This window comes from Erythranthe guttata, chromosome 12, assembly GCF_056151865.1.
Source record: "Erythranthe guttata isolate IM_541 chromosome 12, IM_541, whole genome shotgun sequence".
Lineage (NCBI taxonomy): Eukaryota > Viridiplantae > Streptophyta > Magnoliopsida > Lamiales > Phrymaceae > Erythranthe > Erythranthe guttata.
The window spans coordinates 5,867,325-5,881,351 of record NC_142544.1 but is presented as its reverse complement, the minus strand read 5'-3'; the positions used below and the strand labels follow the sequence as shown (position 1 = coordinate 5,881,351).

Genomic DNA, 14,027 nt, shown 5'->3' with positions numbered 1-14,027 from the left:
TTACATGCACATACACACTTTTCACACACACACACACACACACACACAATCCAAGACATTTTTCACACACACACACACATTAGGGCTAGACTTGACCACCGATTCGGTTAGAACCGGAGCCGGAACCGTAACCGAACCGGGGTCAACGATTTTAGAACCGAACCGAAACCGGAATCGGAACCGAAAAACCAGTTTAGAAAAAAAATAGAAAATATATATATATATATATATATATATATATATATATATATATATATATATATATATATATATATATATATATATATATCCCTCTCTAATTAGGGTTGAAAATGTTTGATCTTTTAAATTCACAATTAAAATAATATTTGACTTTTTTTTTTAAAAAAAATTTTAGTATTTAATTTGGTTTTGGTTGGATCCAATATGACCCACTTCATTTTTAGTTGGACTTTCAATGGATCTAAAGTGGATCCACATGGATCCAGTTTAAAAAAAAAACTCAACTTGATCCGATCCGGTTTGTTTCGACTAGATTTAATCTAAACTAGATCCTTATGGACCGAACCGGATCTAATCGGATCCATGGAACCGGATCCAAATTGCCACCCCTAGTCTCTCTCTCTCTCTCTCTCTTACTCACAAAAACCGAACACACACATATATAAATACATATACCTATAGTCTAGAGTAACATAGCTTATATAACATATGCATATATGTATGCATACATGTACGTATATATTCATGTATTATGCATGTAATTATGATTAAATCATGAAATCACATAAATAAATTAATTATACACATAAGTCACATAATTTAATCTAGCACACAATTATTAGTAATTAATCCACTTAAGCACATAATTATCGAAATTAAGTTGGCATATAATCATTCAATAAATTCCTAGCACATAAGGCACATAATCAAATCGGCATATAAGGATTATTAGTCTAAGCAAATAAGGTACTTAAGGCAATTAAGTTAATAAGGTAAATAAATTCCTAATAATTCCCACCTGAGAATTTTTGGGTTATGGAATTTTGGTTAGGGATTAGGGTTTCGAAAATGTGGGGTGTTACAGAACCCGCATAGCTTCAAAACGAAACGGACGACGACCCTTGGTGCGAGTGGTGGTTTTGGCCTTTTGAAGAATGAGAAGAATCGGCACATGATCGGATCCCACAAACTCGAGATGGTGTACCTGGGCTTGTGGGAAGAGCTCCAACCAACGACTGTTAGTACAGACTCTATCAAGTCTACTGCTAATGGTGAAGGGTTTTTGCCGTCTGTTCGTCCTGATGAAAGGTGACCCCGTAAAACCCATATCCGACAGGGAACAATCAGCCAGGGCATCTCTAAATGCCGCTATGTGGGACAGATTCTTCGGATTGCCTCCATTTTTTTCGGTAGATGACAACACTTCATTAAAGTCCCCCTCGATTACCCATGGTAAGTCGCGTTGTTCGCTGAGTGATCTTAAGAGCTCCCATTTTAAACTTCGTCGGTGCTTCTCCGGGTAACCATAAATCCCTGTAACTCGTCATTTGTTAAGGTGATGATGAGAACGAATTTCCGCGTCAATGTGATTATTGGAAAAGCTAATGAGATTCACTTCCAAGTTTTTCTGCCATAATAACGCTAAGCCTCCAGACTTTCCAACTTTATCCATTGCAACTCCAAATAAATTCCATTTCCTCTTCAGATTCTCTATAAGCGGTGGTGTCGCTCTGGTTTCCGAAAGAAACACCACCATGGGGTTGTGTGCTCGGAGAATGTCTCCGAGTGTGTGAACCGTCAAAGGTCCCCTAACCCTTGACAGTTCCAAAATAAGCAACTCATTGGGTTAAATTTTATGACTAATTTGTTGTCACAAGTTGTATATTAAAAGCACTTTATTTCAGCAAAAAAATAATTGAAATAAAAGTAGTTGAATACAACTACAATATTAGTTTAAAATTAAATCAATGCCATGTTAATTAATCCTAAAATCAAGTACAGTAATGTCAAGAATAATATGAATTGACATTCGTCTCATTGTTGTCATGTCTTATGGTTTACTATTTGATTAATCGATTCATTTTGAGTTTTAACTTTTCAATTCCAATCTTATAAAAAATAAGTTGACATGATTGAATATATTTTTACTATTCAAAATATATATATTTTTATGTTCATTGTAACAAATTCAAATGAATACTAAAAATAAACATTCAAATTTAAATAAGAAACAAATGAATTGTTAAAAAAAAAAATTAGCTAAGAACTTCACTACTTTAACTGTTGACCAACATAATCATTTGCCGTTGAACAAATAAAAACTCTCTTAATGACTCTGTGTACCTTTTTATTAAATGTTTTGAATAAATAAATAAGTATGGGTGAAATATAAGCTTGTACAAGTGTTGGTCAAACTGATACGGATCAAATTATCCTCACGGATTTTCTAACCCTTTAGAGCATCTCTTTTTTTTTAAAGGAACAGAGATATTATTAGGCTAACGTAACCAAATGAGAAGGAAGGGAGAGACCCTCAGTAGTGGCCAGTTCCATGGATGAAGCGATTCCATGAGCTAGCTTATTACATGAACGAGGAACGAAGGAAAAACGACATGATATGAAAGATAAAGAAAGATTACTAATGTCTTCTACATAAACACCAAAGGAACACATAAAAGAGTTTTTATCTTGGAGTGCCATGATGAGCTGACGGCAGTCCCCCTCGATAATAACTGACGGCCAGCCCCGTGCACGAGCACCCTGAATTGCTGTAAGAGCGGCATGGGCCTCTCCTTCAACTGGTTGAACCCGTCCGGGCAAAGAGGCGACGCTCCACCAAATTGTAATGCCCTCGGAATTTTGGGCCACAGTGGCCACCTTGTAATGCGACTGAGATGGTGGAAAGGCGGCGTCGAAGTTAAGTTTCACAACTCCTTCCGGCGGGGGTGTCCAATGTACCTATGAAGCTGGGTTCTTTGCGATAGAGGGTTCAAAACATGCCGACCTGAATGTGGAGAGATAATCTGCGCTCCGATTCCGCAGATCCCGTCCTCGAAGACACGTATCTCAATGTGCTTCTCGATTTCTCGAATCCCACGCACACCAGCAGATAACCATAGCAAGGCAAACCACTTCTCGAGAGGTAGTCTTGCGCAAACGGTCAAACCAAGATCGGAAAGAAACCGGATCGATCGTCATATCCAGTTCAAACGGTTCCGTTTTCCAAACCTCGGGCAAACCCCTACAACAAATCAATGCGTGCACCGTAGTTTCTGCTTGAGACCGACATAAGCTGCAGAACGGATCCGAGGAGATGTGGCAGCGAAAAAGAGCCCCGTTTGTTGGGATAATGTCCCATGCAGCTCTCCAAGCAAAAATTTTAATCTTTGGCGGGATGTTCAGGGACCAAAGATATTCCACAGATCCTTAGCTCCATTGTTTGACGACATCCCAGAGGTGTGATTGCCGCCAGCAGCCTCGTAATTGTACAAAATATTGTGATAGCATGACTTGACCGTGAATTGACCCGATCACGAGTAATGCCACACCAGTCTATCCCGAGCATAGCTACTTCCGATCGGAATTGCAAGGATTCGTGTGTGGTCGACTAGCCAAAAGGTGGCACGAATGAGGTCCAAGTCCCACGTGTGAGAGACCGGCAAAACTAGGTCAGAGACCCTATCCGGGAAGACGGAGAATGATGGGCGACGGGTAATAATGTGGAAGTTGCCATCATCCTTCAGCCACGGGTCACCCCAAATAGCTGTATCTTCCCCGTTCCCAATGCGAATTCGATAACCATCTTTGACGTACGGGCGAGCGAGTAGGAGACTTCTCCATGTAGCGGACGATCAGAAACCCGCCGGAGCCGACCGAAAATTGCCGCCTGGGAAGTACCTTGCGCGAAGGAGTCTTGAGAGAAGAAGATCTGGTCGCGTAAGGATCCGCCAAGATTGTTTGGCTAGCATCGCGAGATTCAACGAGCGGAGATGTCGAAAGCCCAATCCGCCTCTTTCCTTTGGTTCACATAGCTTGCGCCATGCAGTCCAAGCCAGTGATCGAGGTTTCCCGTTACTCCACCAGAATCGTTGAATGGCTGATTCAATATCATGGATAAGTCCAAGAGGGAGAGTAAAGCAACTCATGAGGTAAGATGGTATAGATTGAAGAACAGCTTTAATGAGCACTTCATTTCCTGCTTTCGAGAGTTGCTTTTCGCCCCATCACTCAATCCGTGACCACACACGGTCTCGTAGAAAGTCTAAGATGGCTCGCCGTGATTTCCCCATCGTCAACGGCATACCAAGATATTTCTCGTGCCGCTCCACGGTCTGAAAACCCAAAATGGTTTGAATAGCAGTCTTCGTATCGGGTGGTGTCATTGGGCATAAGCTTATTGTCGATTTTTCAAGATTCATCATTTGACCCGATGCAGTTGCATAATCTTGGAGAATCCGATGAAGAGTGTGTGCGTACGTCGGTGTTGCTTTACCGAACACGAGGGTGTCATCGGCAAAACAAAGACATGAGACACTTGGCGCCGTGGGGGCAATTCTGATTCCTTGCAATAACCGTCATTCTCTGCCTTTTGGATCATCGCAATGAGAGCTTCCGTGCATAATATAAACAAGTACGGGGATAGGGGATCTCCTTGGCGGAGACCTCGACTTGGCTGGATCAAACCAAACTGGCACCCATTAAACAGAAAAGAGTAAGAAACAGAAGACACATATAACATTATCAGATCGACTAACGATGATAGAAAGCCGAACCGATGAAGAATTTTACCTAAGAAAGACCATTCGATTCGATCGTACGCTTTACTTATATCCAACTTAGCAGCAATAAAATTAATTTTCTTCCTAGAATTAGATTTAATAAAGTGATTAATTTCATAAGCAACCAAGACATTATCTGTAATAAGGCGTTTAGGCACGAAGGCTGATTGGGTGGGAGAGATAATGTCATGGAGCAGAGGTTTAATTCGGTTGGCAATGGCTTTTGACCCAAATTTATAAATAACATCGCACAAGCTAATCGATCTATACTCGGTGATCTTTTCAGGATTTTTCACCTTAGGAATAAGAAGAATGAAGGTAACATTCAGTTTACTGGGAAGCTTTTTATTATTGAGGAAGTTAAGGACACAATTAAGAACATTAGAACCAAGCACATGCCAATATTTAGTAAAAAATAAAACAGGGAAGCCATCAGGGCCTGGAGACTTAGAAGGGGACATTTGGGAAATAGCTCGTATTACCTCGTCTGCAGTAGATGGTAGAGAAAGAGACTGACTAGCCTCATTGGAAATCCTTGGGTCGATATGCTGCGCCACACTCTCAATCACACTCTCCTCTGGATGAGTAGACTGAAAAATTGAGGAGAAATAATTCGCTATCACCTGCTCAATCTCGGACTTACTATCTTTCCATTCCCCCAGCTCGTTTTTTATTCGATGAACCCAATTAGTCCGTTTCCTAACTGTGGCTTTTGCATGAAAAAAAACATGTATTGCGATCACCTTCTTTCATCCACTGAACCCGGCTCCTTTGTTTCCAGTAAGTATCAAGATCCTGGTACAATTGTTCAAGTTTCTTCTGAAGATTTCGTCTCCCGGTAGTATTTTCTGCCGAATACAACCCATGGCTAAGATGGTGCAGCCGTTTCTGAATAGCGGAAATGCGTTTCTTTGGATTATGCAGGACTGACCGACTCCAATGAATGAGTGCTGTTTTGCAGCTCTCCATTTTAGAGAGTAGATCTTCGACCGGGTCCGAAGTCGTGTGGTCCGACCATTCACTTTGGACAATGTTCTCACATTCCTCCCGTCGGATCCACATAGCTTCGAAACGGAAGGGGCGTCCCCTTCTATCCAACTGTTTGAGAGCCGGATTCTGGAGTGTTAAAAGGATCGGAACATGATCGGAGCCTCCAAATTCCATGTGCTGAACGTTAGCCAATGGGAATAATTCTCGCCAACTATTATTGCCACAAACCCTGTCGAGTCTACATCGAATCGTGAAGGGAGCTTCTCTTTTATTAGACCATGTGAAAGGAGCGCCGGTGTAGCCTAAGTCTGAAAGATGGCAATTGTGTAATGCCGATTGAAATCCAAGCATCGCGGAAGAAGTCCTACGGTTCCCGTCATTTTTTCTCCACTGATGTGATTATCTCGTTGAAGTCGCCGCCAACTATCCAAGGGAGATTCCTGTGACCTTGTATCGAACGCAATAAATTCCATGTAAGGTGTCACTTCTCTTTTTCCGGATACCCATAAATTCCCGTGATACGCCATTTCTCGCTCTCGTTCGTGGAGATGATCTCCGTGTCGATGTGATTGCTTGAGAGTGTGATGAGATCCACATGAACATTTTTCTGCCAAATGAGTGTTAGGCCCCCAGATTGTCCTTGTTTGTCCACTGATACGCCAACAAATTCCATTTCTTCTTGAGTCTATCAACCAAATATGATGTCGCTTTCGCTTCAGAAAGAAACACCACTAAGGGGTGATGAATTCGGAGCATGTCTCCGAGTGAGTGAATTGTCAAGGGCACCCCCAACCCCTGACAATTCCAAAAGAAGCAACTCACTGGACCCAGCGGGACTACGAGGCAATCTCCGCCGTTGAACTTGAATCCTCATCTCGCGAGCTGAGTGTGTGTTGCTTCTTAGCAACTCTCAATCCGGCTTCATGTAACTCACCGTCTGCCCGTTTTCCTTTGCTATTCTTTGTAATGGAAATTGTTTTCCTCGGTGCCCTTGCCACTGATGGAAATGGCGAAAGTTGGACAAGGTTATTGATGAGTCCGAGCTCTAACAGTAGCACACAGTCTAGGTTTTCCTTGCCATTCGCTTGATTGTCTTCATGTGGTTCGTGGCGAGACGTCTGACCAAAATAAAAAATTCCTCCCCCACGGATCTGGTTGGACGAACGTTGGGATTGGGAACGCGGTAGGGATTGCGTTACCGGTTGGAAAGGCACTCTGGGAGCTTGGGGACTAGACTCATGCTGCACTCTGAGCCAATACCCATAAGGTAGGGTTTCGCCGGGTTCGTCAAAGTTGTCTTCATACCTGAGGGGGCATTTTAGTTCGCCATGGCCTAGGATACCGCATAAGAAACAGAAGTTCGGTAGGCGTTCGTACGTGAAATCCAACCACACCCTAGAGCCAGTCGTTTCATGGATGAAAAAACCTCGCTTCAGGCTCTTGGTCGAGTCAATCTCAACCTTGATACGCATAAAGCTGGTTGTGTCGAGGTTATGAGGGTTCAAAAGTTGCAGGAAGGATCCCAGCCGATTGCCAATTAGAGTTGCCGTTCCGATAGATCTGTAAGCCATAGGTATATTATGCACCCGAATCACAATCTTCATTAGCTTCACCTCTACTTCGTGGGCGTTTTCCCTGTCCAACAGATCACGGAATAGGAGGGCTTGCTTATCGAGAAGCCAGAGACAACCATCTAAAGCATGGGCGTGATCCAACTTGTGGTCGAAACGAATGACAAACGTTTTCTTGGCCACCGTCGAGATCTCACATCCTTTGACCGGCTGCAGTAGGCGGAGAACATTAGCCTTTATTGAGTGAGAGAAGATTTACCTCTCCAATATCACCTTCCCTACCAGTTGGCGAACGCCGGTGGAAACCCTAGGCGGCAGGTTCGCTGAGTCCAAGACAAACCCTCCTCCTCCTACCCTTTAGACCATCTCTAGTCATAACCATTGTTGGGTGCTAAATACCTAACACGCAAGTGCACGTATCGCAAACCAGTAGTAATAGTGGACTCGTGAGAGTCGGATGTCGATCCCACAGGGAATACTCAAATTATCTAATCCTAAGTACCAAATTCTAACAATTATGATTTTTATCCAGCCTACGCAAGGTTATGAAATATAATCAACTAAATAATTTAAACTAATTCTAAAAGCAAATAAACAAGAGAGAATATCGATATAAAAACGGATCTGGGATTTTATCTTCCCCCTATGCGGTAATTGCTCACCCAAAACCCCTCAATTATGAAATATATGATTCATGATTATTAACCCGAGACACTAATTTACTCATAACCCGCTGCCGCGTGTATTATGAGTCTATTATTCCTAAACGGTTCACTATATGTCTATGCAAACCAATTACGAATAAAGCATTAACTAACAAGTCTCGTAAATGGCTACCTAAGGTGATATCGGTATGTCTACGACACCACATGCAATTGACACACTCATCCTGTGAAAACTACTCGAAGGTTCTTATACTTACCGTCTAATTGTCAAAATAGCTATGTCGAGTCAATCCCAATAATCACAGATAAAGCACATAAATTGATCAAGTTCATGCACTAACAATCATAACAAGTATAGGAAATAATCATAAAATCATAATTGCATAATCTCAAGAAAACGGGTTCACAATCCCCACATAGGGTTCCAACAAAATCCTAGATTAAAAACTTAGCTACTCATAACGAAAAACATAATAAAAATAATAAAAGTCATAGATTAAGAAAAGATAGGTGAAAGAAGAATTATGATGAAGAGTTGTCAATTCTCCGTCTTCGATTCGTCGTTCTCTCGCTCCTCTCGCTCCAAGGTTGTGTCAAAAGTCCTCTAATTCATGCTTGGTTTGGGCTTAAATAGATGTCCCAACTTGGTAGATGATTTTAGGTTTCCTTGTGTGATTAAAAGTCCAAAATTGTCTCCAGCATGTGTTGGCGCGGCCGCGCGAAAATCAGTGCAATTCTCACACGGCCGCGCGAGAATCGCCGAAACCTTCTGCCCAAATTATGCATTTGGCACGGCCGTCCCATTTTTAGGTGTAAAATTGGGACGGCTGTCCCGTGCCAAGTTCTTCAGATTTTTGATTATTTCACTTTTGGCCCATATTTTCTCCAAAATTGCAGTTTTGACCCCAAACTTTTCCAATTCTTCAATTTATACCTAAAATACAATAAATTAACTTTTTAAGTACCAATTATCGTTAAATCACACCAAAAGCTCAAATAAAAAGGTACGATAAAGTGTAAAAATATACACTTAACACACCCCCAAACTTGATCTTTTGTTTGTCCTCAAGCAAAAACTAGCAACTTTCACAGCAACACTCTCAACAAATGCCTCTCATCACATAGCTTAATGGTCAACTTTTATTTTTTCAGAACTTGCAATTATCATGACAATTCTCAAAAATTTACAAGCTCGTAATTCAAAGATACGTATTCACTCACCATTGCTAAAAACCACAAACCATGCTATCGCTTCAAGTATCCCATATTTGTACATTAAAAATTGAGAAAATTTATACTTACATATTAATATTCAACTCCAAATACTCACCAAATTTCTTTACTCGGCTAGTATCAAATAATTGAGCTATTGGGATCATTGGGACTTTTTGGCTTTCAAATGTTGGGCTTTTTGGTTCAAGGTAGGAGATATGGGTATAGGTGGCTATGCTTCTTGAATTGAGGTGATTACGCCAAATTTTGAAAGATAGGCGTTTGAAACAATGAATTCACCTCTAAGGACTTTAATAAACTTGATTCTTAAGAGTTCAAAAGTCTCCACTTTTGCTCTTAAGACAATGGATCGAGCTTTCAAAACAATTCAACAACTAGTCCTTACTTCCCCTTCTAGTCTCTTCTTCTTTTTCTTCTTCTTTTTCTTTCTCTTTTTTTTTATTATTTTTTTTATTATTTTTTTTTATATTTAATTTTTTTTTTCCGAAGAAGAAGAAGGACCTTAAAACATTTTCGACCGAACTCCAAGGGTTAATTTTTAAAAAATCTCCACTTATTCTACCTTATACACATTGGCTAAAAGAAAGAACACCGTTTCTCCAAGGCTCAATCAAGGTTCGAATGATAAAAATTTAAAGGTAGGCTTGAAAGGCTCAAACGGTTCAAAGATGGCCCAAATCACTTCCCAAATTGCTCAACAATTTAATATTTCACTTTGTAAATTCATAAGACAAGTTCTAAAACCGAATAGCATATGATATAACATAAATTAACTCAAATTTTAAAACACAAATCTTTCAACCAAAGCAACGCATAATTCGAGATTCCTAACAATGACTCCTTCTTACGACACTTTGAATCAAAAGCTCACCAAAATTCGATCAAAATCAAGATAAAACAAGCAATTTCTTCATTAAACATCGACCATCTTTCATCATCATGATTCATCGAAGCATTTATCTCAAACATTTTTTTTGTTTGTTTTTTTTTTTTGAAAGAAATAACTCAAATAAAATAACTCAAATAAAAAAAAAACTTAAGGCATGCAAACTAAAAAATTAAAGCACATAAAAACAAGTAATTTTCCACCCCCAAACTTAAAATTTACATTGCCCTCAATGTAATTAGCACGAAGTTTAAGGATAGAATACACCTGAATAGGTCGTTTTGGCCATGTCCGGGTTGCTCTTCCACCCTCGCCTTTTATTATGCGTCTGCTGCGTTTCGCACGGCCGTATGAGATTTTGAACTATTTTCCGCACGTCCGTGCGATTTGCCAAAATTGGGCAGTAGCTTCCAGATTTTTCACACGGCCGTGTGAAATTAAGCCTTGTTTTGGGACGACCGTATGAGCTGCAAATTTGCGATTTTTGGTCCTAAAAATTAAACACATGTTTAATTTATTAGCTTGCATGCTTATAAAATAAATAAACAAAATATAACAATAAAAATAAATAAAATAAAAAAAACGAAAATCTCGGGTTGCCTCCCGAGAAGCGCTAAGTTTATAGTCTTCAGCCAGACTTTGTTCTTGCTCTTCAATTCCTTAGCTTTTGAACCCATCTCCTTACTTCCTTTTGGAGAAAGTCTTGAATAAATGAGTTGATTCGATTCCTCTTTCGACTGGTTCGCTTAGGAATGCCCTTGAATTTATTCTTCTTGATGTCATGAGGCTTGCCAACATCGTCTTTTATCACGGTGTTTTGAGTAGGTCTTGTAACCAACTCAACCTTTTTCTTTTGTTCTCCTACATGCACATTAGTATCCACAAAAAAATTTAAATCATGTAATTTAACAGGAAAAAGTTTAGAATCACTTACCTCATCGAGAAGATAACATCCATTAGCCGTAGTAGGCTTTTCATCCACCCGATACACCTTGAAGATCACTGTTTCTTCCCCCACACTCATTCTTAGCTCTCTATTTCCTACATCAATAATTGACATACCAGTTGCTAAGAAGGGGCGTCCTAAGATAAGGGGAATATTTTCATCTTCCTCTATGTCTAGTACTAGAAAATCGGCCGGGAGTATGAACTTATCTACCTTGACCAATACATCTTCAACTATACCTAAAGGGTGAGTAAAAGATCTATCGGCTAGCTGCAAGGTCACGGAAGTGGGCTTAATTTCTCCTAAATTCAATTTCTCATAAATTGATAAAGGCATTAAATTTACACTCGCCCCTTGATCACACAACGCCCGCCCAAAATACCTAGTACCTATTGTGCATGGAATGGTACAACTGCCCGGATCTCTAAGCTTCGGTGGAATTTTATTTGCAAGGATAGCACTACTTTGCTCATTGAGGTCTACGATTGCTGCACTCTCCGGAAGCCTCATCTTCTTCGATACAAGTTCCTTTATAAACTTAACCCAACTCGGCATATGCTTAAGTGCCTCAAAAAAAGGAATATTAACATGCAAATTTTTAAGATAATCCAAAAATAACTGAAATTGCATATCAAGCTTAGAGTTTTGAAAACGTTGAGGGAAAGGTACCTTGGGAGTAGGTTCACTTACTGTGATTTTTGTGTTGCTTGGCCCGACCTCGGTTTTTTCCTTGGGCTCCTCTACAATAGGCGGTGGTGCAACGGACTTTTTAGGAACTTCCTCTAATTGCCTCCCATTTCGCAAACTCACTGCATTGCACTGCTCGATGTTGCTCTTTCGAGGATCTTCCGTATTCGACGGCAGTGCTCCCGACGGCCTCGCATTTAGTTGGGTTGCAAGTTGCCCCATCCGTGTCTCCAAATTTCGAATGGAAGCTTGAGTTGATGTCATGAATTGTGCTAAGATATTAGCGAGATCTCCACCTTGAGGTGGGGCTTGTGTCGGATTTTGGAATCCGGGAGCTGGTCTTTGTCCTTGCTGATTTCCTCCCCATCCAAAGTTGGGGTGATCTTTCCATCCCGTTTGATTATTTGGTTGGGAGAAAAGGTTTTGGCGAGACATTCGGCTGTTTACCTCGCCTTCTCCCTCATTAAAGAGAGGGACTCTCGGTGGTGATGCGTTCCCCCGTGGGGGTGAGCGCCGACGCTGCTGTCTGGGCTGTGCTCCTCTGTGATTAGTAGATAGCTGCACTCGGGACCGTGGGTACGAGGTAGAGGAGGAGACACTTATTTGATTCTGGATTGGCGGTGGGGCCACAGGTGGCACCATAGGTGGAGCTTGCGCTGGTATCGCATTGGGAGCGTTTGCTCCCATCGTGGCGATATATTGAGTTACGGCCTCCGTGGCGGCGCAAGTTGAGGCTTCAGCTATCATGCGCTGGAGCGCGTCCTCGGTTATTTGAACCGTTCGAGGAGCAGGGAGTGGTGGATCGGCGAGTGGTGGGTCCCGAGGAGGGATCACCTGAACCTCACGAGGTGGATCTGCCGCACGTGGAGGAGCTAGCTCCGTGGCATGTGGAGGAAGTTGCTCCGCGGCGCGTGGAGGAGGTGGCATGCCAGATCCTCCATGGACTGGGAGGTTATTAGCTGTGTCATTTTCTCTCCGAGTTGACGCCTCAGGAGGATCTTGTTGACTACGTGATCTGGTTTGCATCGTTCCCACAGACGGCGCCAAAATGATGATGCTAAAGTATAGCACACCTAGGGTGATGTAGAAAACGGGCTGGGAGAGCAAAGCTGATCAGTAGCTATTCAACTCGATGATCCTGAGGTCCCTACAAAATGAGCACACGTGAACTAAGCCGGGGGTTGATCCGGCGGAAACCCCTCCGACGCTCAAGTCAGATATGCGGATCGTAGAGATTGTAGAGAGAATAAAACTCGAGGTTGATTGTCAGTTATTAGAACGTACCTTTACAAATGAGTAAAACACTTATTTATACATCGGTGATTGGGTTGGGCTTACTTTGCTGGGCCCAAGCCTTACTTTGAAGGTATTTGGGCTTTCGTGCATTGGGCCTAATTAATAGATAAATTTGAGGGTCCATTGGGCCGGCCCATTTAGGTATATCACATATCATACTCGATCATCTCCGGATAGAAACTGACTTGATCGTCGGAGCTTCTACGCTGGGAAACCCCTTCCGACATTGCAGGTACCCTCCGGCGGAATCTTCGACAAGCTGTCATCCAAAATATCTTCCAAGGAGGACACAGGAGGACACGTCATCATTTCGATCATCTTGGGCCAAAATCACAAACTATGAAATCCGCTAATCTCTAGTTAACGAAGCGTCCTTTTATTTTATCTCAGTCGAGAAACATTCTGAAAGTTTTGAATAATAATTGCAATAACCAATTTGAGCGACAGTAGTGAGAAGGAAATGGATAGAAATAGGCCTTCATTTTAAGAGAAGAGGGTGAAAAAAATGGCGGACAACCATATGTCTATACATCTCACATGAATATAAACATTATTATAAGAATATTAGTATATGTGCATCATATTTCAATTGATTGAGATTGTATTAAATTTGAGTACAAGAATGAAAATTAAATATGATATACTATGGATGATATTGTAATTTGTCCGGATAGTGTTTTTTTAATATAATTATTTCTCTCTCTTACACACATCCATGTGGGTTATTTTAGTATACAATTTAACTATTATATTTTTCAATTTTTCTTTTTTTTGCAGTCTTGTGCGTCGCACGAAGAGAAATGCTGGTTACAATAATTAATAAAAAAGTTATATCACCATACCACTTAAGTCTAACTTTATTGCAATTGGAACACATATTTATATATACCAAGTAACTACGATCAATTAAGAAATAGTTATTTCATTTATTTTCATTTTATTTGTATCTAGCAAGTAAAAAAATATAAGGGGGCCGTTATATGCAAGTCCATT

General features: G+C 41.0%; 1 protein-coding gene across 1 annotated transcript; it reads right to left on the bottom strand.

Annotated features, from left to right (window-relative positions):
* Nucleotides 1-1,060: 1,060 nt before the first annotated feature.
* On the bottom strand, nucleotides 1,061-6,277 carry LOC148766312 (uncharacterized). Its single transcript, XM_088827228.1, has 9 exons — nucleotides 6,175-6,277; nucleotides 5,523-6,058; nucleotides 5,243-5,350; nucleotides 4,886-5,056; nucleotides 4,555-4,669; nucleotides 4,286-4,468; nucleotides 3,880-4,177; nucleotides 2,987-3,129; nucleotides 1,061-1,515 (listed from the first exon to the last, which is right to left on the bottom strand). Exons 1-9 carry the CDS (start codon nucleotides 6,275-6,277, stop codon nucleotides 1,061-1,063), a joined length of 2,112 nt encoding a protein of 703 aa, XP_088683354.1.
* Between the last annotated feature and the right edge of the window lie 7,750 nt (nucleotides 6,278-14,027).

Coding starts and splice junctions, on each gene's coding strand:
- LOC148766312 (XM_088827228.1), bottom strand. CDS start 6,277: ATGGCGTATCACGGGAATTTATGGGTATCCGGAAAAAGAGAAGTGACA. Junction 5,351..5,522: donor ACTGGAAACAAAGGAGCCGG/GTTCAGTGGATG, acceptor TCAATTTTTCAG/TCTACTCATCCAGAGGAGAG. Junction 4,670..4,885: donor TTATTACAGATAATGTCTTG/GTTGCTTATGAA, acceptor AATGGGTGCCAG/TTTGGTTTGATCCAGCCAAG.